The 27,506-nt window shown below is 38.7% G+C and overlaps 2 protein-coding genes across 4 annotated transcripts in view; one reads left to right on the top strand and one right to left on the bottom strand.

Moving 5' to 3' along the window:
- Positions 1 to 1,030: 1,030 nt before the first annotated feature.
- Positions 1,031 to 24,137, top strand: FRRS1 (ferric chelate reductase 1). 3 transcript variants are annotated; one of them, XM_056355532.1, is made up of 17 exons: positions 1,031 to 1,319; positions 2,093 to 2,232; positions 8,740 to 8,935; positions 9,159 to 9,295; positions 10,444 to 10,538; positions 11,179 to 11,329; positions 12,173 to 12,352; positions 13,235 to 13,333; positions 13,847 to 13,994; positions 14,503 to 14,619; positions 15,450 to 15,565; positions 15,854 to 15,940; positions 16,879 to 16,976; positions 17,142 to 17,200; positions 17,917 to 18,060; positions 19,197 to 19,258; positions 19,361 to 24,137. In XM_056355532.1, exons 3-17 carry the CDS (start codon positions 8,740 to 8,742, stop codon positions 19,451 to 19,453), a joined length of 1,782 nt encoding a protein of 593 aa, XP_056211507.1. In that variant the 5' UTR covers positions 1,031 to 1,319; positions 2,093 to 2,232; the 3' UTR covers positions 19,454 to 24,137. The 3 variants fall into 3 exon arrangements, with proteins under 3 accessions (XP_056211507.1, XP_056211506.1, XP_056211508.1); XM_056355531.1 differs by lacking the exons at positions 1,031 to 1,319; positions 2,093 to 2,232 and adding an exon at positions 3,578 to 3,643; XM_056355533.1 differs by lacking the exons at positions 1,031 to 1,319; positions 2,093 to 2,232 and adding an exon at positions 6,053 to 6,188.
- An 898-nt stretch (positions 24,138 to 25,035) lies between these two features.
- The window catches only part of PALMD (palmdelphin), a 29,906-nt gene continuing 27,435 nt past the window's right edge, over positions 25,036 to 27,506 (bottom strand). The window contains exon 8 of the mRNA XM_056355534.1: positions 25,036 to 26,577. Coding sequence (XP_056211509.1) covers positions 26,534 to 26,577 — 44 coding nt within the window. The 3' untranslated portion in view covers positions 25,036 to 26,533. The remainder of the gene's footprint in view (positions 26,578 to 27,506) is intronic.

Below are 27,506 nucleotides of genomic sequence, written 5' to 3'. Positions count from 1 at the left end.
ATTGATTACATGTTATGTTTCTTCAGTGGCTGTGTACTTAGTGAGATCTCTGCTTCCCCATGACTTCCATGAGCAAGATAATACAAGCGTAACAGTGAAATAATTTGTCTTATTAGGCAAAATAGTTCATTATTGTTTTTCTCATTAAACATATCTTATGATATGCTATTACAGAGTACCTCTAAGGTTAATGCTGCTTTTATAGAAGCTGAGAAAAAAGTAGGGCACTAACAGAGCACTTACAAATGTGCTGTATTTTAGTAGACAATACTTTTTAAAGAAAATACGGTTAAACTTAATGGCTCGGACCTACTAATAAGCAACAAAAATACCAGACCCCTCCGGTCAAGGTGTTTGCCAATGCAAACACAGTATTTCTGTTCTGTGGGAGGGCAAAATTCCTGTTAGATTTTTATTAACTAATTGTCTTTTTGTGCTGCTTTGATTTGTGAGCAATTAAACTAAAGAAAAACAGAATTCGGCGAAGCCTGTGTAAGTCAGTGCAGTTTCTGCCAGCAAAAGCCCGGTTATAGCCAGTACTTATTTGTTTTCTTGATAAGAAAAGCCTGATTTTGCAAACCTGTGTACGTGAACACCTGCAAGCACGCCAGGAGCGCCGCAGGTGAGCTCCGCACGCTTTCGCAAGGACAGCCTCCCGGTGAATCCCGCGGGCCAAGGCTCTCCTTACCGAGCCGAGGCGTTCCTCAGCACCGCCGGCGTCTGCTGTCGGCAAAGAAATGACTCGCCCTTAACACATCTCACGGCACCCCAGCCCTTCGGGGGTGCCCGCTGGGCCCGGCTCACGCGAGAGCACGGAGCGCTGGCCGCGGGCGCTGCGGTGCGGCCCGGTGCGGTGCAACCCGTCCCGTCGGCGGGCCCCGCTCCCGGGGGCGGCCTCTGCCCGCCCCGGCCCGGCCCTGCGCCTCCTCGGGCGGCGGGAGGCGGTGCCGGGGCCGCCCCGCAGCCGGAGCGGCGACCGCTGCCGCGGAGGGAGGCCCGAGCGCAGGAAGGGGTGGGCTGGGCCCCGCCGCCCTGTTTGCGGGAGCGGGGCCGGAGGGCAGGGTGCAGGGCTGCCTTAGCTGAGAAGGTGCAGTAGCTCCAGGGCGCTTGGGTTGAACTGATGATAGTGAGTGCTCCAAGCGTGGGTACTGCAAGCTTTTTGAAAACTGTACATGCTTAATAGAATATGTACAGTAGCTCTGAAGCAAATTAAAGTCTAGTGAAGCTTTTAAAGCACCATGTAGCTGCTGCCTGTCATGCAAGCATTTCTGAATTGCTTTAGAGAAAACTCTTAAGCTGGCTTGCTTTGATGAGTAAAGGTAAGCTATGGCTTATTTTATCTGGGAGCCACACCAACCATGTTCCTCTTGCATCTTGTTTGCGTCTTAATGTTAGATGAATATTACTTATTTCATTTCTTTGTTAATGTGTGTAGGAGATGGCTGTATGGGAACTATTACAGTAAATGTGCTGATCCTGTGGTGGGATTTGCTTGCTGGGGTGACAAACTATTCACATTTAGGTCAACCTGCAACTTTGGGTTCTTTGTATAGATAAACTTTGCAAGGCTGGGGCCTTAAAGATTATCTGCAGAACAGCTGCCCAACACAAAGGTAAATAAACAAAGAACTGAACAGGGCAAAATCCTTGCCTCTTGTTCATTCTTAGTGGGATATATGGAAAAAAGACAAACTTATTGCATTCCTTTGTAAGATTGCTTATCCCGCTTTTTAAATAGTGTCTCTTTGATAGGAAGTAAGTACATAACAAGCTTTAAAACCATGCTGCAAATTTATACCAACTTGTGCTTTGAGAAAGAAGGTATCAAAGGTTGTGGCTTGTTTGTTGTTAGTTTTTTCCTCCTAACTGCATCAGAAGATAATTAAAATTATTACTTAATATGAGACTTTCAGAGATCTGTGGAAATACACACCTGACAAAGTAAAGGAAGCTGCAGGGTTGTTTCATTGCAACTTCACACATTTTGGTCTTACAGGTTTAGCTTGGGAAGCAGTGTGGAATGTGTGCCTGAAGTGAAGAATGGTCTTATAAATGTTTCTTTTTTGTGTGTGTTTACTGTTTCTTCTTTCAGACAAACTTCCTCTGATGAAGGTCGATACTGTTGGATGCAAGCCAAATAGAGGAAGTTACATGTAATAGAAGCTGTCTTACTATAAGTAGAAAGCCAATGGCAATTTTACAGACTTGATCACTAACAGGACTGGCTGTAAGGTAAGTACCTACGCTTAAACTGTTATAAAAATTCATTTTGAAATATACAAGCCTTGAAGTTCTCTTTGAACCTTTCCTGAGTAGAAAGGCCACAAGGCTGAGGTGTGTATGTTTTGTCTTGTGGGTATGGGTGTGTGTGTATGTGTGTTTGTATTTTAAAAGTAATGAGTTACTGTGAATGTGAACACTGCTTGTTTTCTGCCCTTGCTCAATCCAGCTGTTGTGAATGATCAGGAGAAGTTAACCCAAGCTCTTTTCTTGAACTCAGAGGGAAGGTGACTCTTGGACAGCAAGGCTGCCCGCTTTTGCTTTGTAAGAGTATATTTCTAAAAGGGCATGGCTCAAACACCTTCTGTTAATACACCTTATTAGACACCTCAGCGTTAATACACCTTAGGCAGCTGTTTCCTTTTCTGTTTGCCATCCTGTCTGATGATGCTCAAGAGAAAAAGTTCTGGCTATGCTAGTTTTTGTATCTTTGAGTTGGCAATATATTTGCCTTGTGTCTCCTCTGCTCTTCCTCTCTGAAACTAGTTTTAGATGTTGTGTTCTGCAGCTAATGAAGTTCTGTTAAACAGCTGAAAGAAAATTTCTGTGAAGAGATCCTGAGGTTTTGTGTGAACATTGTGCTCTTAAGGAATTAGGCTACCAGGGCTCTTTCAGCTGTTAATACCTACAGGGACTGCGGGAGTTTTTTCAACACAAGCAGGAGTAATTTATTGCTCTTCATTTATCCAAATCCAGTTACTGTAAGACTGCAAGATGTAACCAGGAGAACAATTTTCCATGTATACTAAATATTTCGAAAAGATTCTCACAAAATTTTGGTATGATTGCTTCAGGCTTTAAAAGCTTCTGTTCCTGAAATTGTAGCACTTCTCTTTGTTTTGTTTTGTTTTCCAACCATTTCTTATTTTTCCTTTCTCCCTCCTGAGGAGGAGGAGATCACTCCTGGATGAATGGGATGATAAATTCTAAACGTTCAGACAAATGTAGCTGTATTACATTGCTACCAGCTTCTGTGAAGTTTCAACGTTTATGAGCAAACCTGTATTTCTCTTTGCAATTTGCCTTGCCAGGCAGAATCTCTTGAGGTTAAGCCACAGATAATTACCTTGGCCTTTGACCATTAATGTTTGAATTATCACAGAGGTGTTCTTGTCTTGTCATAGTCCATCATAAGTATGAAGAATGCTAGCTACTTTATCTCCATTCATACTAATGGAAATGGTTGTTTCTAGTTCACTTTTCAGGAATACCTGAACTTTTTTTTTTGGTTGCTCTTATTTAAGTAACTGTTCTGTATCCTACTACTGTTGGAATAATTGGCCATGAGTGGAGTACCTTTGGGACACCTGTTATGATTTTTCTACGTGACCTTCCTTCAGTTTTCTGGTGGGTTGTATGCAATGTAAGTTCCTAAAAAAGGGTGCTCTAACAAAAAGCTCTGTTTCTGTCTTGAGTTCTCACCTGCCCAGCAAACATATAAAATAACTTGGTAGTATAATTCAATAAATGCTTGACTAAAGTTTCAGATTATAAGTCAGCTGTTAGTATTGAGCAATCTCTGTATTAAATTGAATTTTACTGTTATAATCAACTTCTGTATGAAGTAAATATTGACATTCTGATTACTCAGCTTCCTTGGGAAAGCTTCACTTCTTTCTAAAGTGTTTTGCCCAACTAAGACAAGCGTGATGAGATGATGACTGCTGCTAGTTTTTTTTTTTTATTATTATTTTTTGCTTTCTGTTAATTAGAAGGCTGTATTAGAAATGGCTTCAAGTACACAATTATCTTCCTCCCTCTCTCTGCCCCAAGAGCGACATGATATTTGAAACACAACTAGAATTACAGGTAGTGAAGAAGTTTCTTTGAACAAGCTTGTTCTGAAGCTTTCTTTCATGCCAGGGCCTTTGAGTTATGTATTATAATGAAGATTTAAGTAGGAAGGGGGAGGGAGAGACTAACAAATTTGCAGTCATGCTTCAAACTAATGAGTATTAAAATATTTTTTTTCCATCCTAAGGAAAGATATGAAACACTGGTTTGAATAACTGTCTTATATTGTAATGGTGTGATATGCGCTAGTATGTATATCTGTAGAGAAAGGCCTTCTGGATCTTATGCTGTCTTTGGTAGTATATAATGTATTGAAAAGTGTGTGTAGTACAAGATGAAGTAGAATCAACAATCAATGTTATGTGTTCGTTCTGGCTATGAAGCTAGTATGCTCTGTAGCACATCCTTGCAACCTTGACTGGTGCATTTACTGATGCATGCTATCACATGCAGACAGGATAGAGGAAGATTATATGTACTCTCAGGCCCATGGTTAACTCAAGCATTTCAGTGTAATGCATTTATCTTGGAAAACAAGTGACTGGGTAGTGCAGGAATCCTTAAACTCAACTCCCTTCTTGTTGTTCTTCCAGGCTGTTCAAATGATAGTAAGTTAACAAAAACACTGGAGAGCTGCCTGTTGAAAAATGCTGCAGGAATTATCTTTTATGTTTTTTTAACATCATTATGCCTCAGTCTTGAAGTCAATTATTTCTGTTCCTCTTTATTACAGGGAATTTGACTGCTAATCTGTAGGCTGTCACCAATGATTTGTATTTCAGAGGGTTATAAATGAGGCACTATGGCCAAAGCCTCTTAATACAGTTTTCAAGCAAAATCTTATCAAGGAGGAAGGACCGGAGGGTATAGGTAATAGCAGGCAGTTCTGCAGCTTACACACCTCAAGACTTGAGTTAACATGGATTCTAATTTTGGATCTAGCTTTAGAGAGAATACTTGGTGATTTAAGGTTTTTGACACAGTTTATGTTCTTATCTAGAAAATATGATTTTGTGGAGATGTGCTGATTCATCTTTATTGGCACGCAGATTAACAGTGGGGTTTTTAATTTGGCTGCATTTCTGGGACGAGTAGAATAGTAGAGTAACAGTTCTATAAGATATGATAGCTTTGAGTCTCTCGGGTCCTTCTTAATAACAGGCAGAAAACTGTTTTTGTTTTTACTTTATTCTTTAAAAGGCATTTATTCTTTTGTGGTAAGGTTAAGCACGATTCACGTATGACACTTCAACTTTCCTGAACCTAACCTCTCTGTAATAAATCTTTTCTATGCCATTAATCCTAACACTTTTTGTTTGGGGTTGTACTTCTGTATGTAGTTGTGAGATTTAGTTGTCGTCTTCTGTTTTTCCTGCTAAGGGGGATATCTGAAAAAAGTCACATATTCTGCAGTTTGTTCACTTATTACAAACCTGATTCCTTTACCTCTGTGTACAGTTAGTTAAAATTTTAAAGCTAGTTACTCCAATTTAAAATAACTGTTCTGCATTGTGGTATATATGATGTGCTAAATATCTAACAATGCAGTCATTCCTGTCAAGATCACTTGGAGGGAAATAACACTATTGTGGCTGTAGAACTCAAATCAGAAGAGAGGAAACCATGTAATCTTACAGAAGAAAAGGTGACTTTTACATAGGAGTGACATGTTGCTTACCAGTGGCTGCCCTTACTTGGTTGGTTGGCTTTGGTTTTGGTGGTGGTTTTTTTTGGCAAAGCAGATGATTTATTGTGCAAATACTTGGCTGAGGATGAATATAATTATTTATTGATCTTCAGCCTGAGTATAAAGATACTGTTTATTTTCTCTTCTCAGAGTTGCTTATTGCTGGTTCATTAGTTTAACTAGGTATATTCCTTAGTTTTTTTTTTTAATATTGTTCATTTTTGAACTACTAGTGATATGTGCTCAGCTTTCCTTCTCACTTTTTCCTTCTCTTGGCCAGACTGTCATATTCATGAGGGCATGACGTACTGTTTTGTGCTCTTATAACAGGTACTTTTTTTAGAGCTAAAGGAAAAATCTTCACCTGCATATATGAGGAAGTTCTGGCTGTTTCTTGGATTTCCCCTCTTCCATCCTGCATATTCAGGTTTTGTGCCCTTGTCTTTCTTGCACATTATGATTAGTATGAGGCTTGTTTTGAACAGGTCTTGGCTGAAAGGCAAAGGTATATGTGCATTTGTAAGAGGAGGTAGGGAGGCACAGTAAGATCCTAGCTGTAGTAGGGGCAGCAGATGAACGATTGAAGAACATCTGGTTTTGGCTATTCCAGCCTACTATTTTAAATATGAAATTCTGCTGTCTAATAAAAAGAGAGTTACTATGGTATTTGAGTTACAGTCCAGAGTTCTTTAATCTGTAATTAAGGAATACTTTCTTAGAGCTTGACTTCTCTATACTATTTACCTGTTTTGTCTGCAGTAATGCTTTAGAGGAGATGTTTCCTAAAAATACAAAATGAAGCTTCAACCGCAGAATGACTGGTGTTAGAAGAATGCTTCCCATGTTCCCTCTGCCTCTTTTGCTGTGGAAGTGGAGAACGTAGAGTACCACAATGTATTTCCAGATTAGAGGAGGAAAGAGACTTCTCAAGGCAATTGAATAAGTGTTGTTTGATTAAGAAGGCAAAATTTTAATATGGAAATTGTTATTCTTTATAGGATCTAGCCCTTACTGTTGAACATGCATAGAGAAGATTGCTCTTCTACAGTTAACTGTTTAAAAAATAAAAAATGTTTTTAAAAATTGCTCTTCAGTACAGTACTACTTTCAGATTTTGGCCTTTTCCAGTAGTTTCATCTCTGCTTCTTCTTCTTTGTCTGCCAGCTTTTGAGTTGGCTGAGTCTGCCAAAGAATATTTCTTGTTTCATTTTAAATCCCTACCACATCCTCTGTTACTTATACTAGAATACTACTTTTTTTTTTTCTTGTCTCTGTGGTATGCAGCCTTATCTCTTCTGCCAGCAACTTGTTTTGAGGATTTCACTGGTGTATGTGTAAAACTGCTTTAATGCCACCATTGCAATGAACCTTAGGCTTCTTTACCTTACGAATAAAATCATATTGATGTAGATTTGTGACAGTTTGGAGAAGTATTTGAACTAGAAGGAAGAACTTACTTTAACAAGAAGTTAAAGATGATATCACAATTTTATCTTGATTAATTGGGAGGAGGAGCTGAGTGTTGGGTGGTTTTTTTTCTTTTTTTTTCTAGTTCCTGAAATGTAACTGTTCCACCCCCTCTCCCCTCTGAATTTTTCTTCTATTTACTGTTGTAAAGTTGTTGAGGAGCTATTATGTTGAGGTATAAATGTAGCATTGCCCTGGCTATTGTGGATTTTTAGCACTGAAGGTACAAGGACTTTGGAAAAGTTAATACCGATGACTCTTAGAGAGCATGTAAAACTAATGGCACGCCTTGTCTTCATTTGACTTTTTTTGGGTATCAAAGTTCAGTCTGAAATGGCTCTGTACCTTTTTTATCCTCGTGTCCATGCATGCTGTCAGGGAACTTCATAACCTCATGCTTCTTATCACTTGGTGCAAAATGGGCATGGCTTCTCCAGAAAGCAGACCTATTTGCCTGGTGTATGTTCCACAAGAGCTGATAACCCCCTTCTTGTGCCTAACGATTTAAAGAAAGTTTATCTCTGTTCTCCTGGCCTTTTAGACGTGCAAATGCTTTTTCTTGTTGGTTAAGGTGTTCTGTGTAAACAACAATAAAACTGTAAACCCTGTGTGCTGCTGAGTAACAAAACAATTACCACAGCTCTTTTGAAAAAAGTATTGTAGCAAAGCAAAACGTTATATAATGAATGCTGGGATTAGGGGTTCATGTAACTGGTTTAGGCTCTTTGTCTCCCACATGTTTTTTGTGCATACTGTTCCCTTAATGAGAGTGTGACAAGCAATGATATTGTTTGACTAATTGTCTGGAGGCCTAATATCCAAAAGAAAGAGTTCAAAGGAAAAGTCTTGTGCTTATCTGCAGCAAACATGCATGTTACTTTGTCTAAATCTTTATACCAAATTCACACTGTTTTTGCATGTATAAAATCTTTCTCATATTTGACATCTTTAGTTTCCCTGCAGAAAGAAGAACTTGTTACCTGGGAATTATTTGTCATATGTGAAGAAATAGACACGAGTTGTGGAAACAAAAGGCAATCTGTAATGATGCACAATTTGGAGCTATGATTAATAAAAGAGTGGGCTTGATACTAGCAGTTTAGTTCCTCAGTACTGTGGATGTTTATACATCAATGAAACATTTAAGATCCATCTCTCCTGTGCAGATGTTTGAGGGACTTGGACTTTCTGAGAGAGAGAATGGGAGAGGCGTAAGCAAAAGAAATTTAAAAAGTTGTGTCAAAACGCACTGAGAGAAATCATCCAGTGGATGGAGGGAACCATCTATTACCTGTACTCTCTTGTTGGCCTGAGATATGGTATCTGTGAACATTCTTGCAAAGTCTGGCAGTTATCAGAAGTGCACATTACTTTTAGCTTCTGCAGCTGGGAGTGGTGTCTTCTCATGCATACTTTTGTTTTAAACATGTTTTTAAAGTTTAGTATTCAACTGACTCTTCTAAAGATGAGTGGTGACCTGTAAAATTGCCTGTGACTCATACTTTATATAGATGGAGCTGCCTGGCCTTGCTTTTGCTGTTTGGATGTTTATTTGCTTCTATGCATCCATGGATAGCTATCCAAGTGGAAAAGTAAGAGAAGCCTGCACTAGCATGATACCTTGTCATGGTAGCTCTCCAAGGCTGTCACCTGAGCATACCATTGCAGTGAATGGGACTGAATTTAAACCAGGGGACAACATAGAAGGTATGTAGCTGAGGAGCTTAATTTACTGTTTCTTTGTGTTGTTCTATCTATCTTCGTAGTTCTATCTAACTAGATCTATCTAAGCAGTTGAATCTTGTTCAGGTTGATCCATTTAGCAGTCATTCAGTACTTGTAAAATGAGCTTCTGGTGGTCACTGTTGAAATATTCCATTCTTCCTCTGGAGAATATTTCAACTTATTTTTGTCTTTGTTCTTGCTTCAGTTCTTCTGTCTGGACCAGATTTTGAAGGGTTTTTCATACAAGCCCGGGATGCAGAACACCTGGATAGCCCTGCAGTTGGTTCTTTCATGTTAGCTGACCGGAGACTTTCTCAGCTTCTGACATGTGGCCGTACCAAGGTATACTGTAAAATGGGATATCAGGCACTGAGGTGTTTATACTAGTAATCTTTGAGCTCAGTGTCTCACAAAATTGGTCCAACTTGCAGTATAGAGGCATAGCTCACTGCAACTCTGTCAGACTAGGTGGCTATTGACTGCTGCAGGAAGATGCAGCATTCTTAACATAACTTTTACTTGTGCACAATGAACTTAGTGTGTTCCTGGTTATTTTTGTACTTAATATTAAAAAGAGGAGGGCATGCTTTATTTGCTTTGAAGAGAAGAGCCATCAGTCGTTTTTCATGCTTGAGGACAGAGAAAATGTCTTACAGGAAGGAAAGCGTAGGGCAGTTGTTGTAAGCAAGTGCTAGAATAGGCTATTATCTTTAGCATTGCTCTGTCAGCAACTGTTAGTGGAGCCTTCATAGTAACAGGTTAGATCACAATCTTAATACCAGTTTTAGATAAATTGATTCTGCCTCATGCAAGAGATGTGAACTCTGACCAGTGTTTCAGTAACCCACTTGAACTTCATGAACGTTTATGGTGTCATCTGAGCTAGTGTGGACAAAGTTCTCAGTCTGCCTAGATGTATTTTTTTCTCTCCACTTCTGCCACCTGTCCCCCAGTGGCATCCAAGTAGTGCATTCATCAGTGCTGTAGAGCCATGGGGATTCTGGATTGTGCCCTCTGTGTGCAGAGGACTTAGTTCAGTGCTGTGTCTGATTTATCTTGTGTGAATAACTGTCTGACCCCAAGACTACTTTTGCTTTTTGTCCTCTGGAATACTAGTTCTGGTCTCTGTACAATCATTGCACTGTCCCTTCATGTTCTTACTATCAAAAATCGGAGTGTTATCTTACTGTCAAAAAAAATGGAGTGTTATTACACCATTTCTGCATAAACGGTGCAGGGACCTCTGTCTCGTCAGTGGAGTTTTCCAGATTGAAAGACCTCTAGTTCTTCCTTTTAGCATTAAAGTTTGTTAGTATGTGTAAGTTTCAGTAGTAGACTTCATTCAAGTTGATCACGACTGACTGGGGAAAAGCCAGTTGTGCTGGGTTTGTGCAGCGCAAGAGTGCAGTGTCTGTGTAGCTGCAGCCTGTGATGACTGAAATCTCCTTATTGCATTTCCACTGTATAACCCTTTATTTGTGTGTTTTCAGAATTCAGCTGTCAGTCACACAAGTAAAGCGAAAAAGAAAAACATAAAAGTTTATTGGATTGCTCCTGGAGATGCACCAAGACGTGTACAGTTTCTGTAAGTTTATTAAAATGCAAATAAGGTTAACCTGTGTCAAAATAGTGGCCAGCAACTGAGAAGTATCCTTGGACTAACGGCCTGAAAAGTCCACACCTCTTGCTTGCTGCAGAGTCTACACTGATGCAGACGCTTGTTCTTTAGGGAAAGCTTGGAGATGATTATGTTGATTTTTGTTTTGGGGGTTTTTGTGGGGAGAGTAGAAGGGGATTCAGAGATTAGTTTCTTTAGTGTTTTTTTAATGTTTCTAGTTAACTGCTCGCTTCTCATGCCTGTAATATACAGTATTAAGAATCTTTCTTCTGTGCTTGTATCTAACAAAATGGTAGATATACCTTTCAGTTACACTACTATAAAAGCTATTGGGTACAAGCTATACAGCGCTTCTCTGAGGTTGTAATCTGTGCTACAGACGTGAATGTTTCTTATGTCCAGTAGAGCATGCATTAGTATGTTTTAAAATTATTTTTCCACTGAGATATTTTCTTACTTTAATCCCTAAAATGGTAGACATCTACATAAAGATGGGGATTTTACAGATTAGTACAAACTATAGAAACTTTTTCTTTTTCTTTTTTCTTAAAGTAACAATCAGCTGTTGATGTATACAATAATGACTCTGTGCGTTGTGTTTTTTAAGAGCCACAGTTGTGAAGAAATACAAGACTTTCTGGGTGAAGATTCCTGGTCCCATCATTTCTCAGCCTAACACACTGTCCCCAACAACACCCTTGCATGCGACATCAGTGGCTCTATCAACTTCACACCCGGTTTCCTATTTATCAAAGCCAGTAAGTAATTATAAACCTAAATAAGGCTATCTGTAATGCTTGTGGTCAATGGAATTTAATGAAATCACATCAATACAGCCTAATGACAGAAAGGGAGAGATGATGGATGAGTAACTTGGATATCAGAGACTAAGAACATGGACAGCTATCCTCTTGTGTTAGTTGAGTTGCCTGAACTTACGTGGGTTAAATGTTGTCATGCCACATGGATCAGGAGTTTTACAGAACATTTAGGACTTAGTGGTCAGAAAATATTATGCATACCTGGGAAGAGAGATGGGAAAAGACTTGCTCTGGTCTTGACTGATTACTTCACATGTAATAACTGCAGGCTCAGAAACATCCTTCTATGAATTAGTCTGTGTTACTGACTTCCAATACTGTTTCTTGAATGGATTGAGCAAGCATCACTGTTTGATCCAGAATAAGCATGACTTTTAATCCATGTATTTTCTCATTGTGCATCAGTGGAGTTCCTGTTTTAAAAAGGAAGTTAAAAACTTGTATTCCCTTCTTTTCTCCTTCATCCTACAGCTGATAGTACCTCTCTCAAAATTAAACCAGGGGAAGTTTCTCTAAAGTTTTGACTTTCTGTCAAAAGTTATTCTATTATAATGTCTCTAAAGTTAAAATTCCACTTGAGTAAAAGTACAGCTTGAAATGCACTATCTAGTTTACCTACTAGTCCTGGGTTATTTGTAGGAATGGGTTAAGAGATTGGTAGGTAGACATAGATAGCATTTTTTTGCTATTCCTTGTATGCTTTATTCTGGAAATGGGGTAGAAAGGGAGGAAGAAGAGAGAAACTCTCATTGCTTACAACTTGTTTCCTTAATTGTCTAGTTTGATGCTTCACATTGTGGCAGTATGAAGTTCTGTATCAGGAACCCTTCAAACTGTGATCCTGAAAGTACTTCCTGTTTTTTTCTGTCCTTCCAACAAGAGAAGAGTTCAGTATTTATTGAAATGAGTGGTCCAAGTGAAGGATATCTAGCATTTGCATTGTCCCATGACCAGTGGATGGTGAGTGTCCTATTCTCCTGTTTTAGTTGCTTTTGTGATCTTAATGTAAGTTTGAATGTTATTCTAGCAAAACATGCATATGGGAAACTGAAATGCGGCTAGATGTCACACAAAGTAACTTCTCTGCCGTAGTGCTGAAGCACGGGTGGCCTTTTATAGGTGGATGTTCAGTTTTAGCTCAGGACAGACTATTTACAGTGGAATTTCCCTGTGGATATCTGCCTTAGCAGAATCCAACCTGTCCGATTGCACAGTAGCTGACTGGAATTCCTGGTTAGATCCATCTATCTTTGTTACCTAGCCAAAAACCCTTACCTGTCAGAAGCCGAGAATACCATTTACATTTCATCATTGTTCGTACAGGAGTGACCCCATTCAATCTTAAAAAGTGTTTAGAGATCCTTTTTTCTAATTGGTGTTATATTTAAGGGATGATGCTGTTGACAAATGCATAATCCATAAACTGTTACACAAACGAAATGCTGTTTATATTAATGTCCCTAATTCAAGAACCCTTGGTTCTTAACAATACCTTTACACCTTTTTAACTAAAAAGGATTTTTAAGTAACATCAACATCCATCTCTATCTTACCTGGTTAATTTAATAAATTCTAAATAATTAAAGAAACTTCTGATAATATGGTTGTTACCCTGGGAGGAAGGAAGCGTAAATCAGTGTGCCTTACTATGTGTCATCTGTTTGACTTAATGTGGTTTCTCTGTAATACTGAAGTGTTTGAAAGCTGGGAAATAATAGCTTGACAGCTAGAGAAATCTGTCTCAGATCTTGTTGCATGTATTAAATCAAAAAGCTTTTGGAGAGTGCCAGTAGTGATTTTTTAATAGGCTATAAATACATTTTTCTTTTAAACTCTCTCCAGGGTGGTGATGATGCATATCTGTGTGTTAATGAGGACCATCATGTTCATGTAAGCGCTGCCTGTCTGAAGGGGCGAAGTCCTCCTGTTTTGGATTCAGAGGTATGTTTGAAAATGACAAAGACACTTTGACAAATGTAGTTTTGAGATGATGAATGGTATGCTGCTGCTTTGTGCTTTTATTTTGTATAGCAGCTGTAAATAGTAAGGTGGAAATCTACACTAAACTTTGGAAGTCTAAATTTAATTTTCAAAATTAAGTCATGTGGTGTGAGCTTACTCTGTTGAGGAGCTATGCCCATTATTACTCTGTCCCTTTGCTAGGGCTGCAGTTGCAATAGATGTATCTTGGCTGAAAGGTTTGAAAGGTAGGGGAGATTTTCATAAGCTGGAAAAATTGGTGGTAATAAGTTCAACCCTTATGTTGCAGTGTTGACTTACTGACATACCTTCTAAGTTGGTATGCAAGAGACTTTAATCGTCCCCCTCTCCCGCCCCGATATCACCGCCAATCTTTGTGCACCAGTGACGCTCTTGTCTTTTGCAGGATAACTTACAAGCCAATTACCTAGTCTTTTCAGACTGGCAGAGTATTAAATATATCCTGTTTCACAGAATCCCCTTGAAGATGTGTCATGGAGGCTTGTGGATGGTGTTCTTCAATGTTCTTTCAGAAGGAATATTCGTCTTCCTTCTTATAAAGACAGATTTAATCTGGATGCCAGTTACTACATCTTTCTGGCAGATGGGGAAGCTAGTGAAGGTAAACTTGACTTACATATGGTGGCTTTTCTTTGAACAGCTCTAAATGAGTTAGTAACCCTTATGTAAGGTATGGCTTAGCTGAGAATTAGTATCTGAACTAAGGTTTCCAAGGATGAGGAACTTAATCCAGTCATCCTTACCTCTCTGGATCATGGGTTTGCTTTTGGAAGTTGTAGTAAGCTTATTGATATATGTGTGTTGTGTGCCCTCTTGATGCTAGGAACTGGTAGCTTCTTGAGAGCTGGCCCCATCTCTTTTAAACAAGACTAGCATCAGAGGGAATTATTCTTCACATCTTGTGCATGTAGTGAAGAAAACTATTTCCTGTAGAGGGGTGAGTTTGTTCTTGTACATTGATTACACAGGACAGCTTAGATGACATCTTAATCATTTAGTTTTTATGACTATGTTCAGTGGTCACAACAGAACATGCGTTCATAAATGAGTGGGCACACAAGTGCAGTGGCTTTCATCAGCTATATATAAACCACTTTGTCACTGCTTAGGTGGACTAATACACAAACATCGTCGTCAGCCTCTGATCACCAATGGAAGGTACAATGTCACAGGCCTTCCTCAGGATATTGGAGGCTCCCGGTCCCCACGACTCATCAAGGCTCATGGTAAGCTGCAATGTCTACTTGTATCTTTCAGTTCTAGACTTGCTGAGACTGGAGAGTTAAGTTTTCCTTATTACTGTAGAGTAGGTATTTATTCTTGTCTTTCTGGCCCTCATGTTCTGTGTACTGTTGGCTAGCAAGCAAGATTTGAGGCTGAGAAGACAGAGTAAATTATTAATAATTTTTCATTTCAAGAACAGCGTTATAAGAATCTTTTTGCCCAGGAAAATAAACATGCATTTACCTTTTCTCTTACATTTATAATTGCGACTTGTTCCTGTTTACCTCTTTCTCTCTAGTTTAATTTGTTCTAGTTGCATTATTGGTTTAATTCCATTTGAAATGAGAAACCCCTCAACTGATATTCTAGAGCCATTGAAGTTAATGAGAATTTTTCTCTCATGGTACTGGACCTCAAAGCAGGCCCGTGAGAGAACTATCACTAATTCTTTGTAAAACAAATTTAATTGTTTTAAGTTTGGGATTTAAAAAGAGGATGAAATGTCAACTTCTATCTTCTGATGTCAAAGTTGGTGACAGAACAGCATCTCTTATCAGTATATACTGGCTGTACTGGTGCATATGAAATACACAGTAGCCAGAGCTGATCTATTGTGGTATGTAGGCATAGTGTGATTATCTTTTATGTAGATGTTTCTGCCCTCTAGCAAGATAAATGCTATAAAGTTGTACTCTGAATCAGGTGATTAAAAACTTAGCACTGGTAAATTCTGTGTCTATGTGTATGGACTAAACTTTTACACGGTCTTTGAAGCTGTATTCTTATGCAGCTAAATTACTCATGTTTACCTTGTAATTTTTTCAATTTTCAGGAGTGCTGATGTTTGTTGCTTGGATTACCACAGTTAGTATTGGTGTTATTGTTGCACGATTCTTCAAACCTGTCTGGTCTCATTCATTCCTGTTTGGAAAGGAGATGTGGTTTCAGGTGGGCAAAATCTCCACATATCTCTAGCTGTATTTTGTAGTTTTATTGTAAGCAGAATTGTAAACCTGCTAGTTCCAAGAAATAGGAGATTAAACTTGGTGTGATTTTTTTTCTTTCTTTAATTTTAAAAAATGGAGCATTACAAATCAGAAGTTTGTCTACTTCACTTGTAAAAGCAAAGTCTAAAGAGGACACTAAGAACATCTTTAACTGTAGATCTGCTAAATGTATTTTAACTGTGTATTAAGAAAGCTGTACAGTTTCTAAAAGCAAACTTGACTTTTCTAGATACATCGTATGCTGATGTTGACCACGGTCATGCTTACAAGCATTTCTTTTGTGTTGCCTTTTATATACCGAGGAGGCTGGAGCCAGGTAAGTGTGTGCTTCTGTTTTGCTTAACTTAAATGTAAAGGTTGGACCAAATGAATGAGAAGGAGGTCCACTGATGACTGAAGCATTACAACTGTTGCTGTGGAAATTGCTGTGAAAGCTGTCCTTAAGTAGGCTAACTTCAAATTCTAGCAACACAGAAGAATGTTGTTTCCTTTAAATACAATTGAAAAACTTCAGTATTTTTCTCTTAAATAAAGTTCTTGCTCACACTTTCTTTATGTACATAGGTAAGTCTTCCCATTTCCTTGGAGAACTTGAATTTGGGAGGGGAGTGAGGATGGGACAACTGACTTATTAATGTGGTAAACCTGCTGGGAATAAATGTTGTTATGGACTTGGACTTGAGTAACTGTATCCAGTGATTAAGCTTAGTCTGGATCATTAGAGAGATAGAGTTTGTATACCTGTTAGTGTGACCTGTACAATATTTGGTGCAAAGTGATATCAGAAATTGGAAAGTATAGAGAATATTTGAGTTAAAGGTGGGATGATGTGGCCACAGGTATGAGTTAGGAACTAGGGAAATTGAGTAAGATGTTTTAGGATTAAGATTAGAACAGATAAGGTGAGAGGGGAGACCAGTGCTGGGAGGAGTTATGAAACAGGCCTCTCCTGAAGATTCAGAATTGAGGATGAAGAGCTTGTAGCATAGCTTCAGCTGGAAGAATTTCTCAGTACAGCAAAAAGATGAGACAAACCCTGGACCGATTTACCAGCGTCTCATCCTGCCAAGGAGAACAATCTCCATCTAGCTGCAGGGCAGCTTACTGTGTCCTGTCACTTCTGCCAGTCTAAACACAATGTTGCTCCACTATTGTAACTTAGTAACACAAGCATAAATAAAATTATCAACTTCTTGGTATTTTTTCTGTATTTTTATATAGGTATGATATTAAAGAAAAATGTTCTCTGTTTAGCAAGCAGGTTTTCATCCCTATCTCGGCTGTACTGTGATGGCTCTGACAATCTTTCAACCACTTATGGCAGGTTTCAGACCATCTCGTCATGCACCAAGGTACTCACAACTAACTCATTAAGTTATAGCCGCAAGTTATATGACTGTTTCTTTAAAAATTCTTTTTTTTTTTCTGAAAAGTTATCTTTTAAGTAGGTAATAATGTTCTTTGATTTCAATATCCCAAGCTACAGAATCAATAAAATGCTCTTAATTGTTTTGTAGGAGACCATTGTTTAACTGGTTTCACTGGAGTACTGGTACAACAGCTAGAATACTAGCTGGTGAGTAGAAGTTAATAGTTACAACTATGCAACTCCCTTTGAAGAGATTTAAAGGACTTCTGTTTGTTGTCTGGGCTATTGCTTGTCTAAAACATCTATGGATATCCAGTCCAGGTATTTTTGAAGATTCTTTTTCTTGCTGGCCATCTTCTGTGTGAAATTTAAGTGTCCATCAGGCCACAGCTTTAGGGAGAAAGTGACTATATAAAACCAAAGAGATTACAGACAAATCTGAAAGACCTCTGTAATGAAGACCTGTTCTTATCTTGAGTAATTTCTTTTTATCTTAGAAGATTTGAGGGTAGTGTTCTTGCAGTAACATAGTTCGATGTTATTTGAACACTGGGAGAGGGGAAACTCACTTACAGAACCAGACTGGGCTTAATTCTATTAACAGTGGCAAGTTTCCACAGGCAGCTTAAGCACAAATATTGTGGTGGCTGTGGTCTTGTTAATAGTCACAAATGCTAGTGTTTGTGATAGTTTTCATCCTGTGTAGTTCCCTATCTTGGCCGCCTCTTTTTCTCCGTGCCTTACCCCTCACACTGACAGAAAAAAAAAAAAATCTCTTAGCTGCATGGACTCCTTTTAACCTCATTCCCCAAGTAGTAAGCAGTTCATGGAAAAATCTATTGCCAAAGGTGTCGAGAACACTTTTTTTTAATTACCCTGACACAGCACTCTTAGCGTCTTTTTCTCTTGTTTTTACTGACTAGTGGTGACTATGTTCTTGGGAATGGATCTACCAGCACTTGACCTACCAGACCCATGGGACACCTATACAATGATTGGGTTTGTAGCTTGGCATGTCGGCATTGATGTTCTTCTGGAAATACACAGCTACTGTCTCATACGTAAAGGTACAAATCCAATGAAACTGCTGTTGTTACCTTAATTTGCTGAGGATGTGCAAAAAATGCTGGAGTGGTTTGAATTTCAGGAGGAGTTCTTTGGCTTTCCTCGCTTTGGAAGCTGAAAGGGAATAACTCTTGAGTAATAGTGTCATATCTACTGTACAAACTGATATGGGAATATACCAGTTGTCAAGACCAAAGTGTTCTAGAAAAAAAGGTTTTCTGCCACTTTAAATAGTAGCCCCTTACTTCTCAAACCACATTTCATAGGGACAGACTGAAATACATAAGTATTTTCCAAGAATCTATCAGTGTTTGCCATGATTTTGGTTCTAGGTGGATAGGTGAAGTCCGGGTTAAGTCATGCAGATTATGTCTGCATTTTATTGTGACAAATTGCTGGTTATGATCAGAATGATCAGAAATGATCAGAAACTTGAGTACAGATGTTTGCAATTTTGCGTGAACAGGGGATTGGAGGTGAAATCCTGACTCCAACAGGTCTAGGGAAGAGACTGGTGGTAACTTCATAGGAAATTCTTAGCTTCAGTGACCAGTGTCACTGAGAGGAGATGACTGTGCACATGTATATGACCTGTATCGAAGTGGGAGATGAGACATCTACAGAACTGAAGAAGCATGATTAGTTAGGAGATTGTGTAAGGTGGCACATGGAGGAGTGATTATAAAATATGAGAATTTAAATTTAACTGCAGTAATTTATTTCCTAGGAATAGAGAAACGAGCCTGAAATGTTTGAACACTGAATGTCTTCATGTTGGCTAATGGAAAATACTTGATGAAATATAATTCTCTTAACATGAGAAGTGTTTAGATCAAACAAATGTTTTGTTCAGCTCAAAACTCAGTGTTTTGATTATTCACTCTAGCAAAAGAGACACTGCCACTTCAGTGTCCAGAGGTTACTTGTTGTAGGTCAGCCCTAGAATAATATTTCACTTGTGCTATGAGCATGATAGTACACGTCATGAAACATCAAATGAGACTTCCTAGTGCTTTTCAGATTTGATGCTGTATAAGACTTAGATACTTAGTCATGGGATAAAGAATTTTACAGTATAAAAATGAAAAAAACCTTCCTCTTAATAGCAGACAACTTTTTTTTTTTTCCCCACTTATAGTTGAAGTGATAGAGGATGATAGAGTACAGATACTGCAGTCACTGACCTCTGCAGAAGCAGAGGTAAGTCATAATTTTGTAAATAACTATTAAAAGATGGGATGATTCTTTTTTTAAACCAGTAAAAAGACTGACACTTCTATGGCTTTTCCTCTTCTCTTGCAGGGTCGTCTGTTTAAACAGATTATGTTAACCATCTATGTCTGTGGAAATACAGTATTCCTCATTGCCTTCCTGGTGGCAATCAGCCAAACATGAAATAAGTCATTGAGAACTTTGTGACGAAATATTGTACAACTGAAAAACCTGTGAGGAATGCTTTCTATTTCAACTTTTCCCTCAACACTTCCCTGAAGATGTAATTGAAGAATAATAGCACATGTGCATTGTGCTTGGTGTTAGGGAGAGCTTGAATTCAAATCTATGGAAGGATGCTTCAGTCCTGTGAAAGCTGTCTTCTGATGGGACTTTTAATGGGAGTCTGAGTAAGGAATGAAGTCTCTATTTTTTTTAAGTGTAGTAATTAACTTGACTGAAGTTTATAGGTTAGGACAACTGAGATGTGCTGAAAGTATTGTTTTTGATAGTTCCTTAAACCTTTTGTGAATATTACTGGGAGAACAGATTCCAGCTCAATCTTTCCTATCGTATCTCTTCAGTTTACTATGTTCTAATGACGTGTGATGTGAAAACTTCCTGCTCATGACAGTTTTGTGCATTGAAAAAGAGAAAAATCTTAGTGAAAATTTGTCACAAATGCCACTGGTTGATGCATGAGCTAAATGCCGTTGTCTGTCATTGCAGTTTAATATAAAAAAAATATCCTGTCCGCTCTAAGAGCGGTACGCTTAGACAAGCATATGAGTTTGGGAACTTCAGTCCTTTAGTAAAACCACCATTTGCCTCACTCAAATTACTGTTCTGTCCCATCATCCTCAGTGCTTCCAAACTATAAAGAGAAAACATGTTTGCAATATAAGTGCATTAAAACCACTTGTACTTAACCAGAACTCCAACAGGAAGAACCTATCTGTGTGTATGGATGTCTGTTTTGGTGTCTTTGGTTGCTTGTGGCTTCTGAATGACTTTTCTGTGTGAATAAGATGGATTTGTGCCACTTGATGCTTGAATGGATGTGAAAATATTTGCTTAGGAATGTTGAAGGTGTATTTACACTATCTAGTGAAATGTAGATTTGGAATTGGTTTGACTTAAGGAGAAGCGGCTTCTGTTAATGTTAAGTGAGAGTCCTTTGAGATGGCATATCTAGGAGACAGAACTGTATAAGAATATGGGAGGTCATTTTTGTAGTCAACAGATCTATCTAAATATATGAACTAGGTACAAGGAATAGAAAGTTAAAACAATATACTCCTTCTTGGTTCATGGTTAGCCTAAGTATGGAAGGACACTTGAAATGGCATCTCAGAAATGAACCCTTAATAAGCCATGCAGTACAGCACTTGGCCTTGTTTTTTGCAGCTCTGAACAGTTTGCTTCCACACATCTCCATTTCGATACTGGGAAGTATCAATTTTCAGTTGTAATGCTTCAAAATGTATCTTCAGCCTGGGACTACTAAACTAGCTGGGAATAAAGGCATTGGAGATTGGATAGAGTGGTAAATAATAGAATAGACTGTTACAGCATCATCTCTTTACTACCTGGTGGCCAGCTTAAAAAATACTCATATGTATGGGTTAGGTAGTGGCTCTCTCTATTTTACTAAAGCTGTCTATTTCTGTCTCTTCCTCCACCTCCCCAAATCCACAGTGCAGCCTGTTGTAGGGACAACTTAGATTCAGAAAGTAACAAGTTTATGTTTTTAGTCAGTGACCTTCTTTTTGGCTGCTCATGTAACTAGTTGTTAGGACATTTGCAGAGCTGGGATTAATCCCTTTGGCAGCGGTGGCACCAGTAGACTGCAAATGAGTGTAAGTTGACTCATCCCCCTTCCTCCTGGAAGCTGGAAAATCATGTGCAGGTTGGGAAAGGGGAACTATGGAGAAATGTGGAAACTCCAGGCTGACGGGCAAGAAGCATGTGGCTAATTGTGTGGGTTGTGGGTTTTTTTGAGAACTCTGATCTCAAAAGCCTGGGAATCACAGGCCCATCTGGTGCTAAAGTTTTGGGTGGCTCTCTTGCATACCATGAGTTTATAGAAGAACATCTCTCAAGCTAAGCATGATTGATTGTTTTTTTCAATTGAAGTCAATACAGGATTCTTTCTGTAATAAGAGCTATACTGTGTGTTGTTTCATTTGCATGTGACAATGAACACAGGGGTTTTAAAATATGAATATAAATATCTTAATATAAGTTTTTGTCCCTTTTAATAATGTGAAAACACTATTAAATAGAAACTAGAAAAAAAATAGTTTTGCCTAGCAGCAAAATGGATTGTCTGTTCTCTTTGTAGATGTTGTTTTATAAATTAAAGCTATCTAAATGCTTCCTGAAGAAAGTCTTATTGAAATTGAATGTTCAAATAGTTTCATTCTATAATGCATCTTTTCCTCAAGCAGAAAAAAAATTACTTGTTCCACATCTAATACATTTCTCAAGTTGGCAGAATTGTCCGATGCTCTGGATAATTTGTTCCTTCCCAGTGCTAGTGATACTGTGTAGTTTATGTGAGACCTTACGTGCAGTGTTGTAACTTCTTGATTGAAAGACTTGTTAATTTTGTGTAATGTCTGGTCACACACTGTCCCACCCTCTTCATGCATGACTAGTGAGAGGACGCAATATGTCTGTATTCTAGTGACCTCCAACATTTTTGGTATACTCCTTGGAAAACAAGAAAGTCTGTGGAAGTGATTGATATCAGCAGGGAAATAGGTGACAAGCAATTTGGTTCTAGAGACGCTGGTGGCTTCTCTGTTGTTTGGTTTTGGGTTGGTTTTTTTTCCTTGAATGATAAAATGTTGTATAGAAGAAAATACCCATTGCTTTGCTTCATAAAGGAATCCCACTGAAGTCAAGAAAATTTCTTCACAAGAAGAGATCAAGAAGATTTCTGTGTTCTTCTTTACTCTCAGATTAGGCTTGTGACAACAAATCAACATTAGCGTATTTCTCTGTGGGTTCTTCTAGACACACAAACACTCCCAGTCAAGTAGAAACTTGTCATCAGTCTCACAAGTAGTTTACTGTTTTAATTGATTTGTTAGGCACAACCTCCAAACAGTGATCATCTGCTCTTGACTTAACTACAAATCATGTTTCTTGCATGTGTTTTGAATGAAAACTGATGTAAATAGCTGAAATGCAATGAAAGTTGCTGCTACTTTGCTTTACTTGAAATATTTTTTTTGCTAGCTGACATGCAGGCTGCAGATTGAACTAAGTAAAGGTGTGCTTTGTTTCTTTTCCTTACACTGAATGCTACACTTCTGTTTTCTCAAAAATCACAAGATGAGGAGACTTCATGTTCAGTGTGAAAATGCCCAAGTTTTTCCTTTACCCAGGCTTAGGAAGGCTGGAGATTGCCTGCCTTTTGTTTCCTGTCAGGGTTTCCAAGGCTGCGGGAACACTGTGTGGCGCTCTTGTTCAAATAACATTTTCATGTTTGCTTTCTTTAATTTGCGTTGAGAGAGGTTGAGGCATGTAAAGGATGTCCAAAACAGAAGGTGTTCTAGATGAACTAATCAGAAGAATTTTCAAGCTTTGTTAACAAACTTTACAATCAAGCCTGTTCATGCAGATAGACATGAAATGGGTGTTTGTTTGATATCTATGTTTAAGCTTTTGTTTGAACAGTTATGGCCTGTTTTCTTTTTGTCATGTGTGTAAGCTGTGCTCGGTGCAGGTACATCCCTTTCCAAACAAGATGAACGGCAATCATTGAGGAAAAACTGCCATCTTCTGCATTTCAGTGCAGAAGTTAGTATCAGTGATTTTAGAGCTTTGGTGCAGGCTGAAGTAAGGAAGACACCAAATGAATAGAAGAATGATTAACAATGATATTCTGCTAGTAATTCTGAGAAATTCTTTGTTCACATCAGTCTGATCCCACCATCTCTAGGGGGTATGTGTATGGTGGGGACCTGTTGCATTCACTTATGTGAGGATTTAGCACAGCAGAATTGCCACAGGGTAAGTGCTTCAGAACGCACTTGGTACCATCTGTTTCAGCCCATACGTGGGCTAATTCAACCACTGTGTAACTTCTGCTGGTCTTTGTTGCACTGTACATAAGTGACTTTACATATTGTAAACCACAAAAGCTGAACATTTGTGTCACACTGAAGCAAGTATCTATGATAGTCGTACTGGACAAAGGATGCTGCACTAAAAGACTCCAGCTTTGGATGCACTAAGAAAGACTCCAGCTTTGGATTTGTTTCAGAGAGACTTCTGTCATGCTGGACCTTAGAAATCATTTGGCTTTAATGATGAATTGGAACTTTACATGGCATTTGTACTTAAGTGTGGAAAAGATAATTTGCTGCCTTACAGTTCTGTTCTTGTTGATGTGAGATGCAGGAGAGCTCTGGGGCTGCAGCACTCAGAACACCCTGCTTCCCAGAAGCACACAACTCCTGAATGCTCCATTTTATGTCTCTGTTCTTCCTAACTAATGATTAGATATCCATGCTGCTACATAGCTAGTGTGTTAGTGTGGGACAGTTCAGATTCATCTAGCACAAACTGAATAGTTCTAACATACATGACATCTGCTTTGCCGTGTGGCAATTCTGAGATCTGCTGAGCCCAGTAGTGTCTCCAGAAGTGGTAGTAAGGAGTGCTTAGAGCAAGAGATGTAACAAGGCTGCAGTGATGTTTTCTCTTCCCAGCAAGATCTCCTTGCTACTTGCCAGAATCTGTGCAAGGATGTCCTAAGCTAGAAACAGCAGCTGGACTGTGAAGTTTTGTAGTGATTGGATTTTGTCTGTGAAGTGTGCAATGAATTATTAAAAAAGATAAAATACTCCATTAATGCTTTTGCCCTCTCATTTCATTAGTCTCTATGAGAAAGTGCTTTTTGGTTTTGTTTTAAACCACCTTCTTGATACTGCTGTTTAAAGATGTGAGTTTTGTTTTTTACCTTTTTGCTTTTATCACCGTTCTTTAGGCCTCCCATGTCTGTACTTTACTGTCTTTTTCCATGGATGACTGCTGCTGTATTTAGCCATTTCTCACTTCTGATAGTCTTCATTGCTTTCCGTATTTGTCTTCAGAGATGGGGTGACCAAACTCTATTCAATTGTAAATATGAAGTGCTATGACAGGGTTGTGTTTTGATTTGTTTTGCATGCCTTCCCTAATGAGTTTTAAACCTCTCTTCATTTTTGTGGCTCCTGAGCATGGGGTTAATGTTTTCAGAGAACTATCTAAAATAATACCCAGATGTTTTTCTTCCCAGCAAGAGTTTCATAACACCAACATAACAGCTACTTCTCATGCTGTGTAAGGTTAGAGTTTTTGTTTTTTTTTTTTAACATGGCTTTTCATGTACCGGTAGTGAATTTCACCTGTAGATTTACTATGCATTCATTCTCCCTTCAGCCTCCTTTCTTTTAAACTATTTTTAATAATGTTATGTTGGCAGCGGCATTTTTGCCCCCTTTTCCATATCATTTAGGTTTAACAGCACAGATTATTGGAGAAGGCAGGGAATGAGTGTCCATAGTAAACTGTGCTGTTATAAAAACTACTCATGACTACTTCATATCACTCCTACTTTCTCACTTTTTGGTGTATGCTATTAAGAACCTTTTAAGAAGATGTAAAAATAACAAAACAAATCAAAAATAGTTGAGAGTAACTCCCTCTGCTCTTACAACCAACAAATAACAGAACAAACAAGAATTAAAAAAAACCAGAATAGACATAGGGAAAGTATAATATAGTTAGATTTATTTGTTCTTATCTACTATTCCAATCTCCAGGTAACCATATCTGACAAGTCCTGAAATTTGAGATTATTACCCACTTCAGTGTGGGGGCCACCAAGTTGTTTAGAGGCTGCAAGTCAGCTGATTACTACCGTCGTGCCTCAGTATGAGGTAGTAGCTTCAGTTTCCTCCTTTGAAATGAGGAAGACCAGCAAAAAAGTTATGGTGGTTTTCTGCTGGTGCATAATTTGAGTCAGCTGTAATAACCTGAGCTTTATCTGTTTAGCGATTCAAACCTGGCTAAGACCTAGCATCATAAATCTGACTTGCATGTGACTCTTCTAGGTGTAATTGTATCTTATGGCTACTTTTAGGGCCCTTAAAACTCCTTCCTCATGTGGAACGAATTAGCTTGTTCTGTGGTGGGAGCCTTGGACCATGCCGAAGAGCTGTGCCCAGCAGCAGCTGCACCTGTAACAGACCTGTTGCAGCTGCAGGACAAGCCATTGGCAATTCAACATTTCTGATAGGAGGCTTGTACTAATTTTAGCTCTCTGGCCAACTGAAACCTCAGTATTTTTTCAGTTTTGGGTGTGTGTTTGGTGGGTTTTTTGGTTGGTTTGGGTTTTTTGGGTTATGGTTTGTGGGTTTTTTTTGTTTGTTTTTTGATGGACAGGCACTGCCTGTCTGGCAACCAGTTTCCTGGAAAAGCAGGGCTTTTTGAGCAAGGTAGGAGGTGAAACCATGCTTGGGGGTCAGGCTAGTGTTACGCACAGGATGGATATGTGAGGTTGTGGGTGGGCAGCGTGTACGTAATATGAGGAAGGGAGCAGGGTCTGAGGATGGCTATACTGTCATATATGAAATGGAAAGGTCAGTGGAGTATGGAGCTCTAGAAGGTGGCTAAATATTTAAATGCCAGCTTCACTATTTTTGGTTTGTTCTGCTCTCACTTAGAAAGGAATGCTTTAAATTTTGGCCAAGGTGGTATGACTGAAAACCAACTTTTATATTTACATTTTTCCTGATCCTGTTTCACATGTTTATTTTTTTATTTAACCAATGCTTTTACCAGAAAAATGCTGGGACAGCATTTTCAATCAAAATCAGGTAGATTGGCACATTTGAAGTGAGACAATGTCTATGAAGTTCTGTGGAGATGGATGTTTATCTGCTTTGTGTATATAGCAACAATATATTTCTGATTGTGGGAACAGATATGCACATGTCTGCATATTTGGATATACACTGCATTTATGGTCTTGGGTAACTTCCCACTACTTTCAGCAAAACCCAGGATGTCATTTGTGTTTGTGGCAATTGGTCAAATCTAAAATTCTGTTAATGTCCATTGGATTATGCAGAGGGCAAAATAACCCAGATGCATAAAACAGAGGAGCAAAATAAGCATTATGATCCAAAAAAGGTGTGTTAAGAAACTCTTCTTAGTTTCAGTTTGCTTGGAGTAGTAAATTTTACTTCCCTGTCATTACAGCTGTTAAATGACTTTTTTCCCGAGCTTTGCCATTCTCATCCTCAGAGCTGAAAAAGAAAACAAACAAAGCCATTGCATTTTAAGACTAACTTTGTATTTCTGATGCTAAATCTTCTTATTTAGAATAAAAGACTGCACGTACCTCCGGTTGTTAATCCAGCAGAATAAGCATTGGTTTTAGTGTTACAGAAAGAAATCAGTAGAAGGCATTAGTTCTAGTAATTTTGCAATAAAGCGAGTATATTAAGAAATTACTCCATCATCACTATTTGAAAATTAGCACACTCTCTTCTATATCTGTTATATTTCTGTTACCTTCACTAACACGTTGCAGACAGACGATATTGTTCTTGACTAGATGCTGACAGATTAAAAGGATGCATGAATAATTAAACAAACTCTTTGTTTAAACTAAACTCCTCAGTGGGAGCTGTAACTGTTTGGAAGCTTTTTCTTTTGTGTTGATGTTCACAGAAAACTTTCCTCTCTTCCGGGTGTAGTGAGTCACAGTGGGAGTTAGTCATCTTCCTGATTTAAGTCTGACAGAGTAACAAGGTATCTGTGTAAACATCGGTATAGCTGTTGTCTGTAACTGGGTATAACGTGGGTTAGTTTGAAAGTTACAGTGCAGGGCAGATGATTAAATGTTAAGGTTATTTGTAGAACAGCAATGTAACGCTGTAGTTTGATGTGTAAAAATCCACCCCCCCACCCCCCCACCCCCCCCCGACGTTGATCTGAGAATGCAGTTGGGAATAATCTCTAGCTCTCTGGCCTCTTGGTTTGAAGAGTTACCCAAAATAGTGTGTCTCGTTCCTTCATCCTGCGTATGTGTCTGTACTGAGAGACAGGGGGTCAAAGCAGCTGTTTATTTGATTTATGCATGTCAGCAAATGTCCAACTCAAGTTATGTTTTGAATGCTGAAGTTGTTGCAAATCACTGAAGCATCTGAGTGTAACTGTATATCATAGGGCC

Source organism: Falco biarmicus, chromosome 11, assembly GCF_023638135.1.
Source record: "Falco biarmicus isolate bFalBia1 chromosome 11, bFalBia1.pri, whole genome shotgun sequence".
Taxonomy (NCBI): domain Eukaryota; kingdom Metazoa; phylum Chordata; class Aves; order Falconiformes; family Falconidae; genus Falco; species Falco biarmicus.
This window is presented reverse-complemented; position numbering and strand designations above follow the sequence as displayed.

Excerpts from the sequence above, each read along its gene's own strand:
- FRRS1 (XM_056355531.1), top strand. The coding sequence starts at position 3,593 with ATGATTTTTCTACGTGACCTTCCTTCAGTTTTCTGGTGGGTTGTATGC. Across the intron at positions 16,977-17,141 it reads CCATCTCGTCATGCACCAAG|GAGACCATTGTTTAACTGGT; the intron begins GTACTCACAACT and ends ATTGTTTTGTAG. Across the intron at positions 18,061-19,196 it reads CTACTGTCTCATACGTAAAG|TTGAAGTGATAGAGGATGAT; the intron begins GTACAAATCCAA and ends CCCCACTTATAG.